The 18,668-nt window shown below is 42.1% G+C and overlaps 1 protein-coding gene across 2 annotated transcripts in view; it reads left to right on the forward strand.

Moving 5' to 3' along the window:
* The window catches only part of armc2 (armadillo repeat containing 2), a 247,514-nt gene that overhangs the window by 190,445 nt on the left and 38,401 nt on the right, over positions 1–18,668 (forward strand). For both annotated transcript variants that reach the window (XM_043687091.1, XM_043687090.1), the window contains one exon: positions 12,589–12,734. In XM_043687091.1, coding sequence (XP_043543026.1) covers positions 12,589–12,734 — 146 coding nt within the window. The remainder of the gene's footprint in view (positions 1–12,588; positions 12,735–18,668) is intronic.

Consider the following 18,668-nt stretch of genomic DNA (forward strand, 5'->3'; position numbering starts at 1 on the left):
TCCAATTCTCTTCCCTCTGTCATAAAGCTATGTCACCTAATTAATGACCTCTCTGCTGATGGAATTGAGTAGGCAAAAATGAGGACTGCTGATGCTGGAAATTAGAGTTTAGATTAGAGTGTGCTGGAAAAGCACAGCAGGTCAGGCAGCATCCGAGGAGCAGGAAAATCGACGTTTCAGGCAAAAGCCCTTCATTCAGTCCTGATGAAGGGCTTTTGCCTGAAATGTCGATTTTCCTGTTCCTCGGATGCTGCCTGACCTGCTGTGCTTTTCCAGCACCACTCTAATCTAGACTGTGATGGAATTGAATGCTCCCTGTCCACACTATTGAGTCCCTCGAAGCTTGACATACCCAAGTTAACTTCCCCACTAAACCTGGAAAATCTCAGTTAAAAATCACACAACACCAGGTTATAGTCCAACAGGTTTAATTGGAAGCACACTAGCTTTCGGAGCGTCGCTCCTTCATCAGGTGGTAGTGGAGGGCTCAATCCTAACACACAGAATTTATAGCAAAAATTTACAGCGTGATGTAACTGAAATTATACATTGAAAAATTGATTGTCTGTTAAGCCTTTCATCTGTTAGAATACCATGATAGTTTCACTTCTTTCATGTGTAAATGACAAAACCTTTGTTTTAAATAGTTGCATTCTCGGGTTAGCTGTTAACAATGGTGGTAGCTAGACAATATGTTGAAGGTGTTAGCCCCCTGTGTTCTCTGTCTATGCCAATGTGTTTAGATTGATTCTAATCTAAAAAGTGAGATAACGGAGTTTTACATGAATGCATGCAGTTTTTGAGCAAAGTACAATGTAACCCTGCAAGTACAAATTCACCCCACAAAATATATGTGTGCATGTGGGTCTTTGTCTGTGTGTGTGTGTGCGTGTGTCTGGTTGGGGATTGTGAGTGTGAGAAAGCATATGTGTGTGTGTAGTGAGTGCAGTGTCTTAAGTCTGTGAGGGGGTGCATGTGTGAGTGTGAGAGTGTGTGTGTCTGTAAGGGTTGTGTGTGAGTGTGTGTGTGTGTGTAGGAGTATCTGTGTGCGTGTATAGTGCAATGGTGGTCACCTGTAATGTGACATGAACCCAAGGTCCCGGTTGAGGCCCTCCCTATGGGTACCGAACTTAGCTAATGGCCTCTGCTCGGCCACTTTTCACTGCTGCCTGTCCTGAAGTCCACCTTGGAGGATGGTCACCCGAAGGTCCGAGGTCGAATGTTCCCAACTGGGAGGGAACAAAGAGTGTTCCCAACTGGGAGGGAACACTCCTGTCTGTTGATTGTTGTGCGGTGCCCATTCATCTGTTGTCGTAGCCTTTGCTCGGTTTCCCCAATGTATCATGCCTCCGGGCATCCTTGCTTGCAACGTATAAGATAGACAACGTTGGCTGAGTCACATGAGTATCTGCCATGTATAAGATGGGAGATGTCCCCACGCATAATGGTGGTATCTATGTCCACACTCTGACACGTCTTGCAGTGCCCACTGTGACAGGGTTGTATGGAGCTGTCCTGAGAGCCGGGCAGCTTGCTACGAACAACGATCTGTTTGAGGTTTGGCAGTTGTTTAACTCCCATGGTTCTTGATTCTCTCTCTTTCTCTCGCTCCCCACTCTCTCATCACCTTTTTCCTCTCCTCTTCCCCCTTTGCTACCCTTCTCCCCTGTTTTCCATTTTGCCTCTGCTTCACCTATCCCCCCCCATCTCCCTCATATTTTGTCACATGGCACTGGCTTCAGCCTTAGTCATTCACAGCTCCTAATCTCCCTATAATCTCTCTATGCACTGTCTTTATCACCTCTTTATTGCTACCTTTGCTTCTGGAGCCATGACTCACCTTCTCTCAGCCTAGTATAAATTCCTCCCTATTTCTTCCTTTTTTTAGCTTTGACAAAGGGTCAGTTAGACTCAAAACGTCAGCTCTTTTCTCTCCTTACCGATGCTGCCAGACCTGCTGAGATTTTCCAGCATCCGCAGTAATTTGCTTTTATCTTTTCCCCACTAAACCTGGTCTGTTCCAATGAAAGCCACTCCAATTCTATCCATTATTTTTCTCATAGGTAAAATTCTCTGTTGCTGATGTCATCCTTCCAAATCTCTTCTGTTTCCTTTCTAATGTGATCACACCCTTACTGTAATGCAATGATCAGAATTGTATGTGATACCACCGTAATCTAGCTGTTGTTTAACTAGAGTTTTATACAGTGTGCATCCTGTGGTCATAGTACAGGCCCTGTTCAACAAAGGAAACTATTCTGTATGCCTTCTTTAATATCTTTAGACATTTGTAGACAGGCACTCAAGTCCTTAGTGTATTACCAATTTTTCTTTTCTTATTTCATTGGATATCAGCATTGCTGACAAGGCCAGCTCAAATCCAACCCTATTTACCTTTTCCTGAGTATTTTGCTAGGCCATTTCACAGCATATTTGAGAGTCAGCCACGTTACTGTGGCTTTAGAGTCATGTGCACCAGACCAGGTAAGAATGACAGATTGCTTATCCAGCGTGTCATGGCATTCATCTAGTCTGGTACAGCAGCCTCCCAGAATAGTGTGGCAATCTCCTGGTCTCCCACAGTGGCCTCCCGGCATTGGTATGATGACCCCCTGGCATGGCAAGTGACCTCCTGGCCTGGCACAGTGGCCTCCTCCCATAGCGCCTTCCCAGCCTGGCTACCTTTTATCCTCCTGCAGTGGCCTCCTCCTGTTGAGCTCTCCTGGTGTGGTTTGGCGTGACGACCTCCCAGCCTGGTGCAGCAGCTTCCTCCCATAGGGGCATTCCAACACGGTATGATGACCTTCTGGCCTCCTGCAGTAGCCTTCCAGCATGGCATGTTGCTGGCATGGTGTGGAGCCAGGGCCGGCTGTGGACTAGAAATTAAGTGCCAGCGTAGTCTGCTGCACTGAATCCTTTTCCATAATGCTGGACATTTTATTTCTGTATTGTCTAAAATTTTGTAACAAAAGAAACCGTGCCGAGATATTTTTGTATCTAAGTCAGCACATTAATTGGCGATGTATAAACTTTTCACTGTACTCATTGAGTATATGTTACAATAAAGGCTATTCCATTGACACCAGTGAACCAAATCCTTTTTCAAATAACAACTGGGAAAAGATTAATGGATACCATTACTGAGCCTAGCTTCCAATTGCATATTTTATTTATTGAATTTATATTTCACTAGCAGTGGAGGATTTGAACCCATTTTCTGAGTATTAGCCTGAATGCTCAAGACTGGATGGCTAGTTCAATTGCTAGTCATATCTAGCATAAAGGAACAAGGTAAAGGTTGTTCGAGGTCAATCATTTCAGCTTCAGGACCTCTCTCCATAAGTTTCTTAAGGGAGTGTCCTAGGCCAAACCATCTTTAGCTGTTTTGTCAATGACCTTTCCTCCTCATCAGGTCATCATTCACGTGTCCTAAGATATTGAAGCAGTGTATGTCCAGATGTAGCAAGACCTGGATAATATCCAGGTTTATTCAAGTAATACTTATTCTGCAGAAGTGTCAGCAAGTTATCATCTGCAATAAGAAATAAGCTAACCATGTTCCCCTGAGATTCACTGGCAGTACCATCATTGATTTTCTCCTCCTCCTCCCTCCACACAACACCCCCACCCCCCCAACCATTATCAACATCCTGTGGTTTATCATCAATCAGAAACTGAATCAGACTAGCCATATCAGTAATGTGGTTACAACTGAAGATCAGAGGCTTGGAATCCTGCCACAAGTAAAATTTTCCTGGCTATATTATTTCTAATGCCTTGTCTTCTTAACGTGATTACTTACTTTCCTTGCTTAAAAAGCCTTTATGTTATAGTAATAGCATTTCTGATGCTCTGGTGCTGCTGTACTAGAAGATTTTCCAGCCAAAATGAAGGATTTCCACCTTGTCACTACAATAGAAGTTTCCCACCTTTCACAGGGAGGATGAATCTTGCTAATCATAGCAGGACTAACTCCCCAAAGTCTGTCCACCATCTATAAGGTACAAATCAGGAGCATGATACAATACTCCCATTTGCCTTGATGAGCAAATGTCCAACAATACTCAAGAAACTTGACATCAACAAATATTCACTCCCGCTATCACTGATTGTAGTTGTACAATCTGCAAAATGCATTGCAGAAAATCGTCAAATTTGCTTAGTTATCACTTTCCAAACTAGTGACATCTTCTATCTAGAAAGACATGGGATCCCATCATCTGGAATATCCTTGCACTTGAAGAGGATGGTGGTGACAAGCTTACTCCATAGTGAGGTGTGCACTTGGTTTAACTGTATATACACCATGGTGAACAGCAGTGAGGATTCCATTTAGCTGCTTCATGCCATATGTGCAGAAATGGAAGTCTGAAAATGTTTCCGCATCTTCATACTGAGCTTTAAATTGACTACTTATGTAGATAATCAGCAGTTGTGATGAGTTGAACATTTACGAACCTTATACAAGAAATCCTTATTGAAGCAAGATTGAACAAGGAAGGGTGCGCAGTCAATAGTAAAATTATTTATGACTTGGTAAGAGATGTGCAGCAGCAAAAGAGTTAGAAACATTTTGAAAAAGGAGATTTAGTTACTCCAAAGCAGATGCAGAGTGCATCATAAGGCGGTGATATTTAGGAGCCATCTGAATAAGGATTTAGCTGGAGAGTGAATGAACATTGGAGGGTCAATGAGTAATGTTATAATCCATGAAGGACTCAGTGGTGGGCAAGTTGTTGGAGGGAATCCTGAGGGACAGGATGTATATATGTATTTGGAAAGGCAAGGACTGATTAGGGATAGTCAACATGGCTTTGTGCATGGGAAATCATGTCTCACAAACTTGATTAAGTTTTTTGAAGAAGTAACAAAGAAGATTGATGAGGGCAGAGCAGTAGATGTGATCTATATGGGCTTCAGTAAGGTGTTCAACAAGGTTCCCCATGGGAGACTGATTAGCAAGGTTAGATCTCATGGAATACAGGGAGAACTAGCCTTTTGGATACAGAACTGGCTCAAAGGTAGAAGACAGAGGGTGGTAGTGGAGGGTTGTTTTTCAGACTGGAGGCCTGTGACCAGTGGAGTGCCAGAAGGATTGGTGCTTGGTTCTCTACGTTTTGTCATTTACAGAAATGATTTGGATGCGAGCACAAGAGGTACAGTTAGTAATTTTGCAGATGACACCAAAATTGGAGGTGTAGTGGACAGCGAAGAGGGTTACCTCAGATTACAAGAGGACCTGGACCAGATGGGTCAATGGGCTGAGATGTGGCAGATGGAGTTTAATTCAGTTAGATTAGATTAGATTACTTACAGTGTGGAAACAGGCCCTTCAACCCAACAAGTCCACACCGACCCACCGAAGCGCAACCCACCCATTCCCCTACATTTACCCCTTTACCTAACACTACGGGCAATTTAGCATGGCCAATTCACCTGACCTGCACATCTTTGGACTGTGGGAGGAAACCGGAGCACCCGGAGGAAACCCACGCAGACACAGGGAGAACGTGCAAACTCCACACAGTCAGTCGCCTAAGTCGGGAATTGAACCCGGGTCTCTGGCGCTGTGAGGCAGCAGTGCTAACCACTGTGCCACCGTGCCGCCCATAGTTAAATGTGAGGTGCTGCATTTTGGGAAAGCAATTCTTAGCAGGACTCATACACTTAATGGTAAGGTCCTAGGGAGTGTTGCTGAACAAAGAGACCTTGGAGTGCAGGTTCATAGCTCCTTGAAAGTGGAGTTGCAGGTAGATAGGATAGTAAAGAAGGCGTTTGGTATGCTTTCCTTTATTGGTGAGAGTATTGAGTACAGGATATTGGTTAGGCCACTGTTGGAATATTGCATGCAATTCTGGTCTCCTTCCTTCAGAAAGATGTTGTGGAACTTGAAAGGGTTCAGAAAAGATTTTCAAGGATGATGCCAGGGTTGGAGGATTTGAGCTATAGGGAGAGGCTGAGGGGTGACCTTATAGAGGTTTACAAAATTATGAGCGGCATGGATAGGGTAAATGGGGTCGGGGAATCCAGAACTGGAGGGCATAGGTTTAGGGTGAGAGGGGAAAGATATAAAAGAGACATAAGGGACAACTTTTTCACACAGAGAGTAGTACGTGTATGGAATAAGCTGCCAGAGGAAGTGGTGGAGGCTGGTACAATTGCAACATTTAAGAGGTATTTGGATGGGTATATGAATAGGAAGGGTTTGGAAGGATATAGGCCGGTTGCTGGCAGGTGGGACAAGATTGGGTTGGGAATCTGGTCGGCATGAACAGGTTGGACCAAAGTGTCTGTTTCCATGCTATATATCTCTATGACTCTAAATAATATGAGGCACCTGGTAAAACTAGTTGTGAGAAGGCTAAAATGTTCCATTTTGGCAGGAAAACGTACCAGTACAGCAGCACAGAGTATCAACAATACTTTTACGATAAGGAAAAGACCTTTTAAGCAAGGAAAAAAGTGATCACATTAAGAATGCATGGCATCCTAAATAACATTACCAGGAAAATTTAATTTCAGAGTTGGACTAAATAAAACATTGAATTGGACATCATGGAGAAAACAATTCTTAGAATATAGAATAGCTATCAAATTAGACAGTAAATGAGATGCCAAACAACTAAATATATTTCTATATAAAGATAAAATTGCCACAGTCCTCCTGTACCATAGGGCTTCTCTCTCATAAGGGAGAGATGATTAATGGTGGTTTAACATGAAGATCACCATGCTCAGACAAGGGGAAACATTGAGAATGAGTTCTCCATAATAACCTCATCTGGTGTGATAATTGAACCCACACTGTTGGCATCACTTTGCATTGCAAACCAGCCTTCCAGCCAACTGAGCTAACCAACTCCTATTTCAAATAATTGGGAGTATGCCTGACAGTGTTATAGCTTGCAAAATAATAAGGCAAGCAAGATACTCTTGAAGAAGTACTGAAAGCTTTAAGCTCAGAACAGATAAAAAGTTTGGAAGAGCAAGTTTTAGGACAAGAGTTCAGCATCTAGGGATCAATAGATACTTTCATTAATGATCTCTAGATTAAGTGATACAAAGGCAGAATTAAGCATTGCAATTGTAATAATTCCTGATAAATCCTCATTAGATTTATTACAGTCAAAGAAGATTTGATCCTGGAGAAAGCCATTCAAATGACATGAGAAGCAAAAGTCTGGAAGAAACACAGATCAATGCTAAGGGAGGAAAATCAATCTTGGTACAGGAGATCAGCATAATTCAATTAATTCTTAAAATACAAAAGCATAAAAGACACACGCGAAAAGCTAATACAGTGGGTAGGACAGACACTGGAAGCTAAAAGTCTTTGTTAGTGCAGTGGGACAAAGAAGCCTCACACCCAATGCTCAGCTATTAAAACTGAACACTTTGTGTCACACGGTAGGTCACCTTCAGAAAATGCGCAAAAACAGGATACAGTTTCAGAAAAGCAAGAGGTCAAGCTACTACCTACACAAAGAGGTTAATGAGGTAGAACCATCTACAGTGCAAGAAAATGATTCAGTATTCTTAAGGGAAATAAAGTAATCCAGTGCCAGCTAAATTTTAAGTTTGATAATGGAGTAATGTCACTGTATTATCACCTAGTAAACTGCAGTTGATTGAAGACACTGGGAAATGTTTCTTTCAGCAGGGAATAGTAAGCATCCTCAGTTTCAAGAGACTTTCAAACCTTAAACTGTTTGGAAATAAATCAAAATCAGCAGCCTTGATCCCAGAGATACTTAGGATCCCTACAGCATGGAAACAGGCCCTTCGGCCCAACATGTCTGCCCTGACCCTCTGAAGAGTAACCCATCCAGACCCATTCCCCTACCCTATACATCCGTCTGACTAATGCACCTAACCTACACATCCCTGAACACTATGGCCAATTCACCTAACCTGCACATCTTTGGATTGTGGGAGGAAACCAGAACATTCAGATTAAACCTGCATAGAACGCTGAACGAATGTGCAACCTCCACACAGACAGTTGTCCAAGGCTGGAATTGAACCTGGGTCCCTCGCACTGTGAGGCAGCAGTGCTAACCACCGAGCCACCATACCATGTCAGTCTTCCAAACATAACAACATTATTTGGGAGTTCTGACCAAATAGCTAAGCCTCCAGACGACCTAAAGTTGTGCAGTTAGACTTATATAACGTATAATATTAATAATAGTAAAAGCTTTGGGGTAGAAATAGTGTATGAAGTTGTAAGGTTCTGAAAGCTTTAACAGAGGGAAGAGCCTTAAGCATCATACACTATATGTGGACTTGTAAGCATCATACACTATCATGTAGACTTGTTGTGCAGAACAGCTTAGGCTTTTGGAGGAATAAGATCTGACATATATAACCTCCTCACAGTCTCCGTAAAGATGTCCATTCGTACCAATGTAATGTGTAACTTGTTGCTAACTTTCAATAAACTACTACTTGTTGAATTTCTTCAAATTACACCAGCAATTTATTTGCCTCTACCACTTGGACCAACTAGACCCTGTAGATCTCTACACTTCAAGATAATAGGTTAGGTTTTCTTCCACTATGATGAGGAGCAGCCTCGATCAGCACAGCCAGTAATATGCTTAGTTGCGATTTAATTTGACTGCATATACAACACAATCTATTGGGATTAATGCTAAGAGGATAGGGAAGCAGAAGCTATGAGTAGCAATTTTGGAGAGAGAGAGAGAGACAGACAGAGACAAGGCTGAGAATTGGACTTTTAAATGGAAGATGAAGGAAAGTGAGAAAGGAACAAAGAAGAGTGTCAGCAACTGAAGAGGGGAGAACAGTGACAACATTACCAAAAGGTGAACCTCACAATCCTGAGTACATTTTTTCTACTCTATATCTGAATAAGCATGCATTTGTTGTTTAGTATCATGACTGACAACCTTCACTCTTTGTATTTGCATTAATGGAATGTAGCATGTGTCACCATATGATTCTCCTCTCTTCAAACATGGATTGAATGTGTGCTCCTGCCAGACTGAAATACAGGCTTTAAACCAGTAAGTGATTTTATCTACATTAGACGAGTGAAAGAACTATCAACATCAAATGTGCATTGTCTAGATCCCACAATAAATAGAAAAACAAAAATATTTTACACTTGTCTCGAATTGTAGGCTATAACCAGAGGTTTACCTGTTTTAATTAACTTTAGTCTGATTATACATTCTTGCTAGAATGACCCAAAACTTGTCAGCCATTTGTTATGGGACTGACTCTAGCGGTCAACTTGTAAAATCATTTGTGGCAGTCTTGTAAAAAATAATCTGTACCATGCTGGTCAACGCTGTGTTATGAATTGTTTCATTTGACTCTTGAGCTCAATTGTGGAATGGTAGCATCTGCATTTGTAAGAGGAAGATAGTAGGCTGAGAAGGTACATGATTTACTGATCTGTTTTCTCTGGCAAGCAGTATTTTTCATTTGAACTCTTCCAATGCTGTTCCAAACAGACAGTTTCCAGAGAATATCAGTGTTAATGTCCACCAATTTCATATTTTAGTTACAGGTGTGGTCACCCAGATGCTCGTGATAACGTGGCTAGGTCTCCATACAAAGATCTTTGGTTATACTGCCATCCAGTGAAGTGAACTTGATGGAGTCAATGTAGATGTTGATGACTTCACAATAAGTGAATCCTGGACAAATGTGCATACTCAAGGACCTTTGAGTCTGTGACCTCTTCCTGTCAATAAATGCTGTGAATATGTTTGAGACAGTGAAGGTGGAAATTGTATAGCCTTTTCTCTTACCTAGTATGTGTTGTTCTGGTCTTAACATTGTAGAGTGTGCTGAGGAGGCAGATTTGGTACACTCACAGTTTGATGTTCTCAGTCAGATTGTTGTTGTTCCACATAACATTTGTGGCTTTTGTGATTCATATTTTGACTTTAGCATTAAGTGGCTGCTTGCATGCAATTGTGGAGCCGAGGTATCCACACCTTCTAGTGTCACAATGTGAATGATGCTAATGGCAGAATGGCATAACATTTGTCTCCCTGGATGCTGGTGAACAAGCCAATCTTTGAACTGGTGTGAAAAAAATCTGTATATTTGTCTATCAAGTTCCACATCGTACCATTCAAGGATATTGACCTAAGTGCAGGAAAGTAGGACTTAGACTAGTGTAGGTAGTAGTGGTGGAGGTACAGACTAGTTTAGGTAGTAGTGGAGGTACAGACTTGATTGCCTGAAGGGCCTTTTCTGTCCTATCTGATGCTATGATCCTCTAATCACAGTTGTCTTCTGGACACTACCAACCAGTTGCAAGTCATCTCTCAATCCTGTGCTCACGATCCTGATAATTATTTATGGCTTGCCATTCAAAGACTTTTCATCTTTCTATCTTGTTATCTAATTTGTTTTTGTTTGTCTGCCTAATAAGATGAATTCTATCCACCTGTAGAGCAGTGGAACTCTGATCTCCCGGTACATATTGAAGCAAATGGACCATTGTGGTTCAGCAGCTTACTATGTGGGAGCTTCTCAACTTGAAGTTGGCAGTGGCTGACTGGTGACACAGATCAATCAATCCCACCATTGGAGTTGTCCAGAACACTTATTCTCTACACCAATTAAGTTTGGGATATCTCTGTAACTTTTGTCTCCTGTGTTGTGTTAAAACTTTGTAGCTAAACTAAAGTGTTCTCTTCAGGTGCAAACATGGATAAAATTCATGATGACCTTGAGCCTCCCAAACATTGGGTCTCCTACTCAATCTTCCTGGATGAGTCCAAAGAACTGCAAAACAGTTTATTGGCTGAAAATATTATACAATTAGACATGAGTCCACTTTTGGTCTCCATTTTAGAATCAGTTCACATCTCATCTCCAGTTGAAGTTTTTAGTCCTGATTTAATTCCATAGTCTCCAACGTATCTGAGGTAAGAACAAAACAATGGAACAATTTGCCCGTGGCTTGGAATTTGATTCATGAATTCCAAGGAATCTCCACAAGGCAGTAACCCTCGACATTGCATTTCTGGAGCTAATCCTTCTCTGATTCCATTGAAGCTTTCACCTGGGTTCATGGGGGATCCAATTTCTGTTTGTTGCTAAAAGAGAGATTTATACACTTTTAACATTGCTGCTGGTCAGGGTGTGGTCTGAAATTGAGAATCAAACTAGAATGCAGAAATGGATAACATGCACACGCTAGAAACGGTAAAACAGGATTCCAATTAAATATAGATTGTATTTGTTGAAGCTCTACAACATCAAAAAAACATTTGCTGGCAACGTCTTTTAGTAACGCAAGATCGGTTGCCTCATAACTTGATAAGAGTGATCAAACTTGTATTTCATCTTGCTGTGCTGAGCAACCGTCGACCTTTGGGGAGGTGATGGCCTAATGGTATTGTCACTGGACTGTTAATCCAGAGACCCAGTTAATGGTTTGGGGACTTGTGTTCAAATCCCGCCATCACAGACAGTTGAATTTGAATTCAATAAAAATCTGGAATTATGAGTCTAATGATGACCATGAATCCATTGCTGATTTTTGGAAAAGCCCATCTGGATCACTGATGTCCTTCAGGGAAGGAAGCTGCCATCCTTACCTGGTGTAGCCTACATGTGAATTCAGACCCACAGCAATGTGGTTGACTCTTAACTGCCCTCTGGGCAGTTAGGGATAGACAATAAATGCTGCCTACCAGTGATGTTCTCATTCTGTGAATGAATAAAAACAACTTTTTAGTCCCTGAGTGACATAACTGTGCTGTGAAATCTGGGAGAATTGCTTGAGAACCTTGACGCTGGGAGCAACTAGTTGCATTTCCAACAGAGTTCCAGATGTTAAAATGAGTTACTCACTAAGAAGCAGCAAGAGGTCTATTAACAGAGTTTATTCCTTGTTACCACCTTCATTAACTGCAAAATTTGCCTCATTAATATGTAGCTTCCTATTGTAGTCTGTGATAGATAGAAACTAAATACGAAGATCTCCAGATATGAAAGTCAGAATGGGTACTGGCAATTCTAGATTGCTACTTGCTTCTCGAGTCTGTGTTTTGGATTCCCAGCATCAATGTTTCAGGGCACAGCCCAGGATGATAAGACCAATAGACCACAAGAAATAGGTACAGCAGTAGGTTGTTTAGCTCCCTGAACCTTCTCCATCATTCAATAAGATCGTAGCTGATCCTATATTCTTCATGTCCAAATTCCTGCATTTTCCCCATAACCCTTCATTCTCCTACTGATCAAGAATCTACCTATCCATCTATGTTGCCAAAGAATAGATTCAATAATTATATTGCATTATTATTGTCACTCTGCTAAAGGTGAGACTGTTTTGGCAGATCAGTTAGAAATAAAGTATAAGCAGTTGCTATAATATTGTTATTACATTTTGATAAATATAATGTTAAGAAAGTATATGAAACAATTGCATGCTTCTAATAAATTTAATGTTATTTTCCTTTTAATACTCGAGCAAAGTAGATCATTAAAATCTGTTACAAGCTACGATGTAACTTTTAAAACAATATACTTAGCATATCTGAACTTTTGTTAACAATTAGAAATTTTGAATGATTTTTATTTTTTCACTGAAAGGTCACTGCTACTCTGAGAAACTTGGCCGATCTGCCCCAGTCCCGATCCAGGTTCCTAAGCACTGGAGCACTATTGGAACTCTGTGTGGTACTGGAACAGCATCTAAATGATAAAGATGTCTGTACAAACGTAGCCAGAATATTCAGGTAAAAAAGTAAAAATGTTCAGTGAGGAACTGTTAGAATCTTCAAATAATCTGTTTCACAAATTATCTGAGACTTAGTTTCATTTTCTTTTGACTGTGCAGGACAATGCCATGCTGATACCTTCTAGTGAATTAGAATTAAGGTGTCTAGGTTACAAACTTTTCTGAAGTTCCAAATAACTCAAAAAGATATCAGGCATATTTAAAAGACCAAAGTGTCCCATTTCATTCATATCCAAGTCAATTTCAAATGTTTTGATGGAAATGCAAAAAAAAAGATGCTGGAAATCTGAAATAAAATCAAGTGTTGTAAACACTGTAAGTCTGACAGCATCTGTGGAGAGAGAAACAGAGATGACGTTGAATTAGCTCTATCCTGAAGTTAAACAGACAACTGTGATGCTACAATTCTCAAATTTAGAGCACACAGGCCTTGTGAACATGTGTCCAACACTCCTCAAATGTCTGACCTGCGATTGCAAAGTGGATCCTCCACTAACTTTCCTTAAAGAACCATGCACCAAATTTAAGGTAAAATCATTTTTGTCAACTATTTTTATTGCAAAGTGGAATATTCTGGCATACAATACTAGGTTTTTACTATTGATCTCCTCAATCTGTCGCATCCTCTCAGGGAAGATAGAAAGTTGCTGTGTGCCAAATTAGAACAAATTCCTCTATTCTCCTTGACAGTGATAGGATCTTGCTTTTCAGACCAGCCAAAGTACCCATCATTATAGTGTGCATGTCCATCAGTGCTTTCCTTTGCGTTGTCCATTAAGGTTCTCCTCAAATCTCTCCTCAGCAGAACTCATTTGCGATCTCATCCCGATAGCTGGCAAACAAACCACCTTTTACTTCTGGTCTGCTTGCAGCCTAATGTTGTCTTTTAACTCACAATGTGTTGATTCCAATTCTATACTAAACTGTATGTTTGTCCTGTATATATCAGAAGCTGAGCTGGAGACTACGAATGCAGGTCAAGTAATGGGACATCTTCATCAGTACTATGCAATTGCTCTTCCTCTTCCTTTCACAGCTTCTGGGGGTAAGCGGGTGGCAATCTTTCAGTGTTTGAAAGCAGGTAATTGGAAGATCTTCTGAGGAAGGTGGGATGTTCTGAGAACAGGATGAGGGTGTGATCTGAGCTGATTGGGGAAAACGATCTCCACATTTCTTCAAGCTAGGACCCAGTCACAGCTGGCCCTGTGACACTGAGAGGCATCTGCTCTGTAGAGCCTAGGAGGAGCAACCATCCTGCTCCCTTGCAGGTTCTGCTTTGTTTCTTTTTGTTTCTGCAGAAAGGAAGGTAGAATGTCAGTGATTTTGTTGTGTTGTGTTTGGCTAATGGACCTGTCTTGGCTGAATTTCTGGAGGTATGTGATGGCAGCAAGACATGGATGTGAGACTGAAAGCAGTTTGTGAGGGTTAGGTCGAGTATCTAGATATTAGGTAGGAGTCCTGAGATCCATGATCACTGCTGAATGTGTGAACGTTGTGGATGCATTGAGCAGGATGAGAAATTTAATGGTAAGGTGGGAGATATCATAAAGTAAGAGTCAAGGAGATGTTCAGCACGGAAACAGACCCTTCGGTCCAACTCGTCCATACTAACTAGATATCCCAACCCAATTGAATCAAATTGAATTGAATTGAATTGAGTTTATTTTCACATGTACCAAAACACAGTGAAAAGCTTTGTCTTGCGAGCAATACAGCAATACAGTTAATAGACAATAGACAATAGGTGCAGGATTAGGCCAAATAACCCTTGATTCCACAATCCTTGAGAGCTCTATCCAACTCTTTCTTAAATGAATCCAGAGACTGGGCCTTCATTGCCCTCTGGGGCACAGCATTCCACATAGCCACCACTCTCTGGGTGAAGAAGTTTCTCCTCATCTCTGTCCTAAATGGTTTACCCCGCATTTTTAAGCTGTGTCCTCTGGTTCGGCACTCACCCATCAGCGGAAACATGTTTCCTGCCTCCAGAGTGTCCAATCTATATGTCTCAATCAGATCCCCTCTCAGTCTTCTAAACTCAATGGTATACAAGCCCAGTCGCTCCAGTCTTTCAGCGTAAGGTAGTCCCGCCATTCCAGGAATTCACCTTGTGAACCTACGCTGCACTCCCTCAATAGCCAGAATGTCTTTCCTCAAATTTGGAGACCAGAACTGCACACAATACTCCAGGTGTGGTCTCACCAGGACCCTGTACAGCTGCAGAAGAACCTCTTTGCTTCTATACTCAATCCCTCTTGTTATGAAGGCCAGCATGCTATTAGCCTTCTTCACTACCTGCAGTACCTGCATGCTTGCCTTCACTGACTGGTGTACAGGAACACCCAGATCTCTTTGTACTGCCTCTTTACCTAAATTGATTCTATTGAAGTAGTAATCTGCCTTCCTGTTCTTGCCACCAAAGTGGATAACCATACATTTATCCACATTAAACTGCATCTGACCACTCACCTAACCTGTCCAGGTCACCCTGTAATCTCCTAACATCCTCCTCACATTTCACCCTGTCACCCAGCTTAGTATCATCAGCAAATTTGCTAATGTTATTACTAATACCATCTTCTATATCATTAATAGATATTGTAAATAGCTGCGGTCCCAGCACTGATCCTTGCGGTACCCCACTGGTCACTGCCTGCCATTCCGAAATGGAGCCGTTTATCACTACTCTTTGTTTCCTGTCACTGGATCAATGGTGCTGGAAGAGCACAGCAGTTCAGGCAGCATCCGAGTAATTGTTTTTACCTCTTTGTTTCCTGTCAGCCAACCAACTTTCAATCCAAGTTAGTACTTTGCCCCCAATACCATGCGCCCTAATTTTGCTCACTAACCTCCTATGTGGGATTTTATCAAAAGCTTCCTGAAAGTCCAGGTATACTACATCTATTGGATCTCCCTCGTCCATCTTCAGAGTTACATCCTCAAAATACTCCAGAAGATTAATCAAGCATGATTTCCCCTTCATAAATCCATGCTGACTCTGACCTATCCTGTTACTACTATCCAGATGTGTCGTAATTTCATCCTTTATAATAGACTCCAGCATCTTTCCCAACACTGAGGTCAGACTAACTGATCTATAATTTCCTGCTTTCTCTCTCCCACCTTTCTTAAAAAGTCACCCTTCAATCCCACAGGAACTGATCCCGAATCTATCGAACTCTGGAAAATAACCACCAACGCATCCACGATTTCACGAGCCACCTCCTTCAGTACCCTGGGATGCAGACCATCAGGCCCCGGAGACTTATCAACCTTCAGACCTAACAGTCTCTCCAACACCAAATCCTGGCAAATATAAATTCCCTCCCCGTAATATATTCCCCTATTTCTGTCTTCAAGGGCCCAATTTTAGTCTTAACCATTTTTTTTTGCCTTTCACATTCCTAAAAAAGCTTTTAATATCCGCCTTTATATTTTTGGCCAGTTTACCTTCGTACCTTTTTTTCTCTGCGTATTTCCTTCTTTGTAATCCTCTGTTGTTCTTTAAAAGCTACCCAGTCCTCTGTTTTCCCACTTATCTTTGCTATGTTATACATTTTCTCTTTTAACTTTATATGTTTCTTAACTTCCCTTGTCAGCCACGGCCACCCATACCTCCTCCTAGGATTTTTCTTCCTTTTTGGAATGAACTGATCCTGCATCTTCTGCATTATACACAGAAATATCTGCCTTTGTTCCTCCACTGTCATCCCTGCTAAGGTATTGCACCATTGAACTTTGGCCAGCTCCTCCCTCATAGCTCCATAGTTCCCTTTATTCAACTGAAATATTGTCACTTCTGATTGTACCCTCTCCCTCTCAAAATGCAGATTAAAGTATTATGGTCACTACTTCCTAATGGCTCCTTCACTTCGAGGTCCCTAATCAATTCTGGTTCGTAGCACAATACCAGATCCAGAATTGCCTTCTCCCTGGTAGGCTCCAGCACTAGCTGTTCTAAGAATCCATCTCTGAGGCACTCCACAAAGTCTCTTTCTTGAGGTCCAATACCATCCTGATTCTCTCAGTCTACCTGCATGTTGAAATCCCCCATAACAACTGTAGTAACATCTTTGCAACAGGCCAATTTCAGCTCCTGATTCAACTTACATCCGACATCCAGACTACTGTTTGGGGGCCTGTAGATAACTCCCAAGAGGGTCTTCTTACCCTTAGAATTTCTCAGCTCTATCCATACTGACTCTACATCCCCTGACTCTAAGTCCCTCCGCGCAAGGGACTGAATATCATCCCTTACCAACATGGCCACCCCACCCCCTCTGCCCGTCGGTCTGTCCTTACGATAGCACATGTAGCCATGAATATTCATTTCCCAGGCCCTTCCACTTGAAGCCACGTCTCAGTTATCCCCACAATATCGTATCTGCCAATTTCCAAAAGAGCCTCAAGCTCATCCATCTTATTTCTAATGCTTCGTGTATTCATATATACTATTTTTAATTTGTTACTGCCCTCACCCTTCCTATCAACTCCTATTTCACTCAACCTTACAGCATGATCCCTTTTTGAGTTTTCTGCTTCATTGATACAGTTGTCTTTCTTGACTTCCCTTGTTTTAAGTTTCCCTTCAAGTTTGTGGTGTAAAATTCCAAGCAGTGGAATGTGGTGAAACGGTTAAAAATTATGTCCCAATACATGTGTGAATCTAACCGGAATGGAGGTGTTGCTTAGTCCCGTGTGAATCTTCTTATCTGTCTGTAACCAGAATGGAATGTGTTTTTTAGCCTTGCTCTGCTGTTCACATGAATGTTTAAAAGAGTATATCAGCTGAAAAAGTCTCCAGTTCGGTGAGTCTGCTCCGGGGTTACGTTTAACCGCCGAGCGTGGGTTGTTGGCAACCGCTCTACGAGAACTAACGGCTCCCAGTTTTGGTAACATGTAGAGTGAGTATAAGCCAGACCCGTTCTGGCGACGCTGCGGGGAATAAAATGCCCATATTCTAGCAGACTCGCCTCTTGGTCGTTTGTTCTGTGTCAGACTACTCTCCTACGAACCTGACCTTGAGAATTTTTTAAAACAAAGTTCCATCTTAAACATCCAGTTTGTCCCCTCCCCCACCCCCACTACTTAGTTTAAACGCAGCTGTGTTGCAGTAGCAAATCTACCTGCCAGAATGCTGGTCCCCAACCTATTAAGGTGCAAACCGTCTCTCTTGCATAATTTATGCTTACCACAAAACATACCCCAGTGATCCAAGAATTTAAATCCTCGCTTCCTGCACCAGTTCCCCAGCCACACGTTCAAGTCCATTATCTCCCTGTTTCTGGCCTCACCAGCCGAGGAACTGGAAGCAAACCGGAGATAACCACCCAGGACGTCCTGCTTTTCAGCCTTCTTCCTAGTTCCCCGAAGTCCCGCTTTAGTATGTTCCTCCTCTTTTTCCTGACATCATTTGTGCCGACATGTACCACCACCTCTGGCTCTTCACCTTCGTCCTTGAGGATTTCCTGCACTCTGTCTGTGATGTTTTTAACCCTGGCACCAGGAAGACAACACACCATCCTTAAGTCCCGCCTGCTGCCACAAAAACCCCGGTCAGTTCCTCTCACTATGGAGTCCCCTATTACTACGGCTCTGTGCGATGTCCGACTCTTCCGCTCTGCCTCCGCGCCAACTTTTGATTGACAGACCTGGCCGCCTCGTGGACTGGCAGTGTCATCTGTCTCTACTGTTTCCAAAAGATTCAACTTGTTCCTGACAGGTACTTCCCCCCCGGGTCTCTTGCACCTGTCTCCTCTCTGCCTTCCTCATCGTCTGCTCTCTTCTGTTCTCTTCTGGTATGGTCGGTGTAATAACCTCGCTGAAGGTCTTGTCCAGAAAGATCTCGTTCTCTCGGATGAGCCTAAGGTCCTCGAGTTCTTTCATCAGTGCTGTAATATGCTCTGTCAGTAGCTGAACATGCACACACTTT

Source organism: Chiloscyllium plagiosum, chromosome 3, assembly GCF_004010195.1.
Source record: "Chiloscyllium plagiosum isolate BGI_BamShark_2017 chromosome 3, ASM401019v2, whole genome shotgun sequence".
NCBI lineage: Eukaryota > Metazoa > Chordata > Chondrichthyes > Orectolobiformes > Hemiscylliidae > Chiloscyllium > Chiloscyllium plagiosum.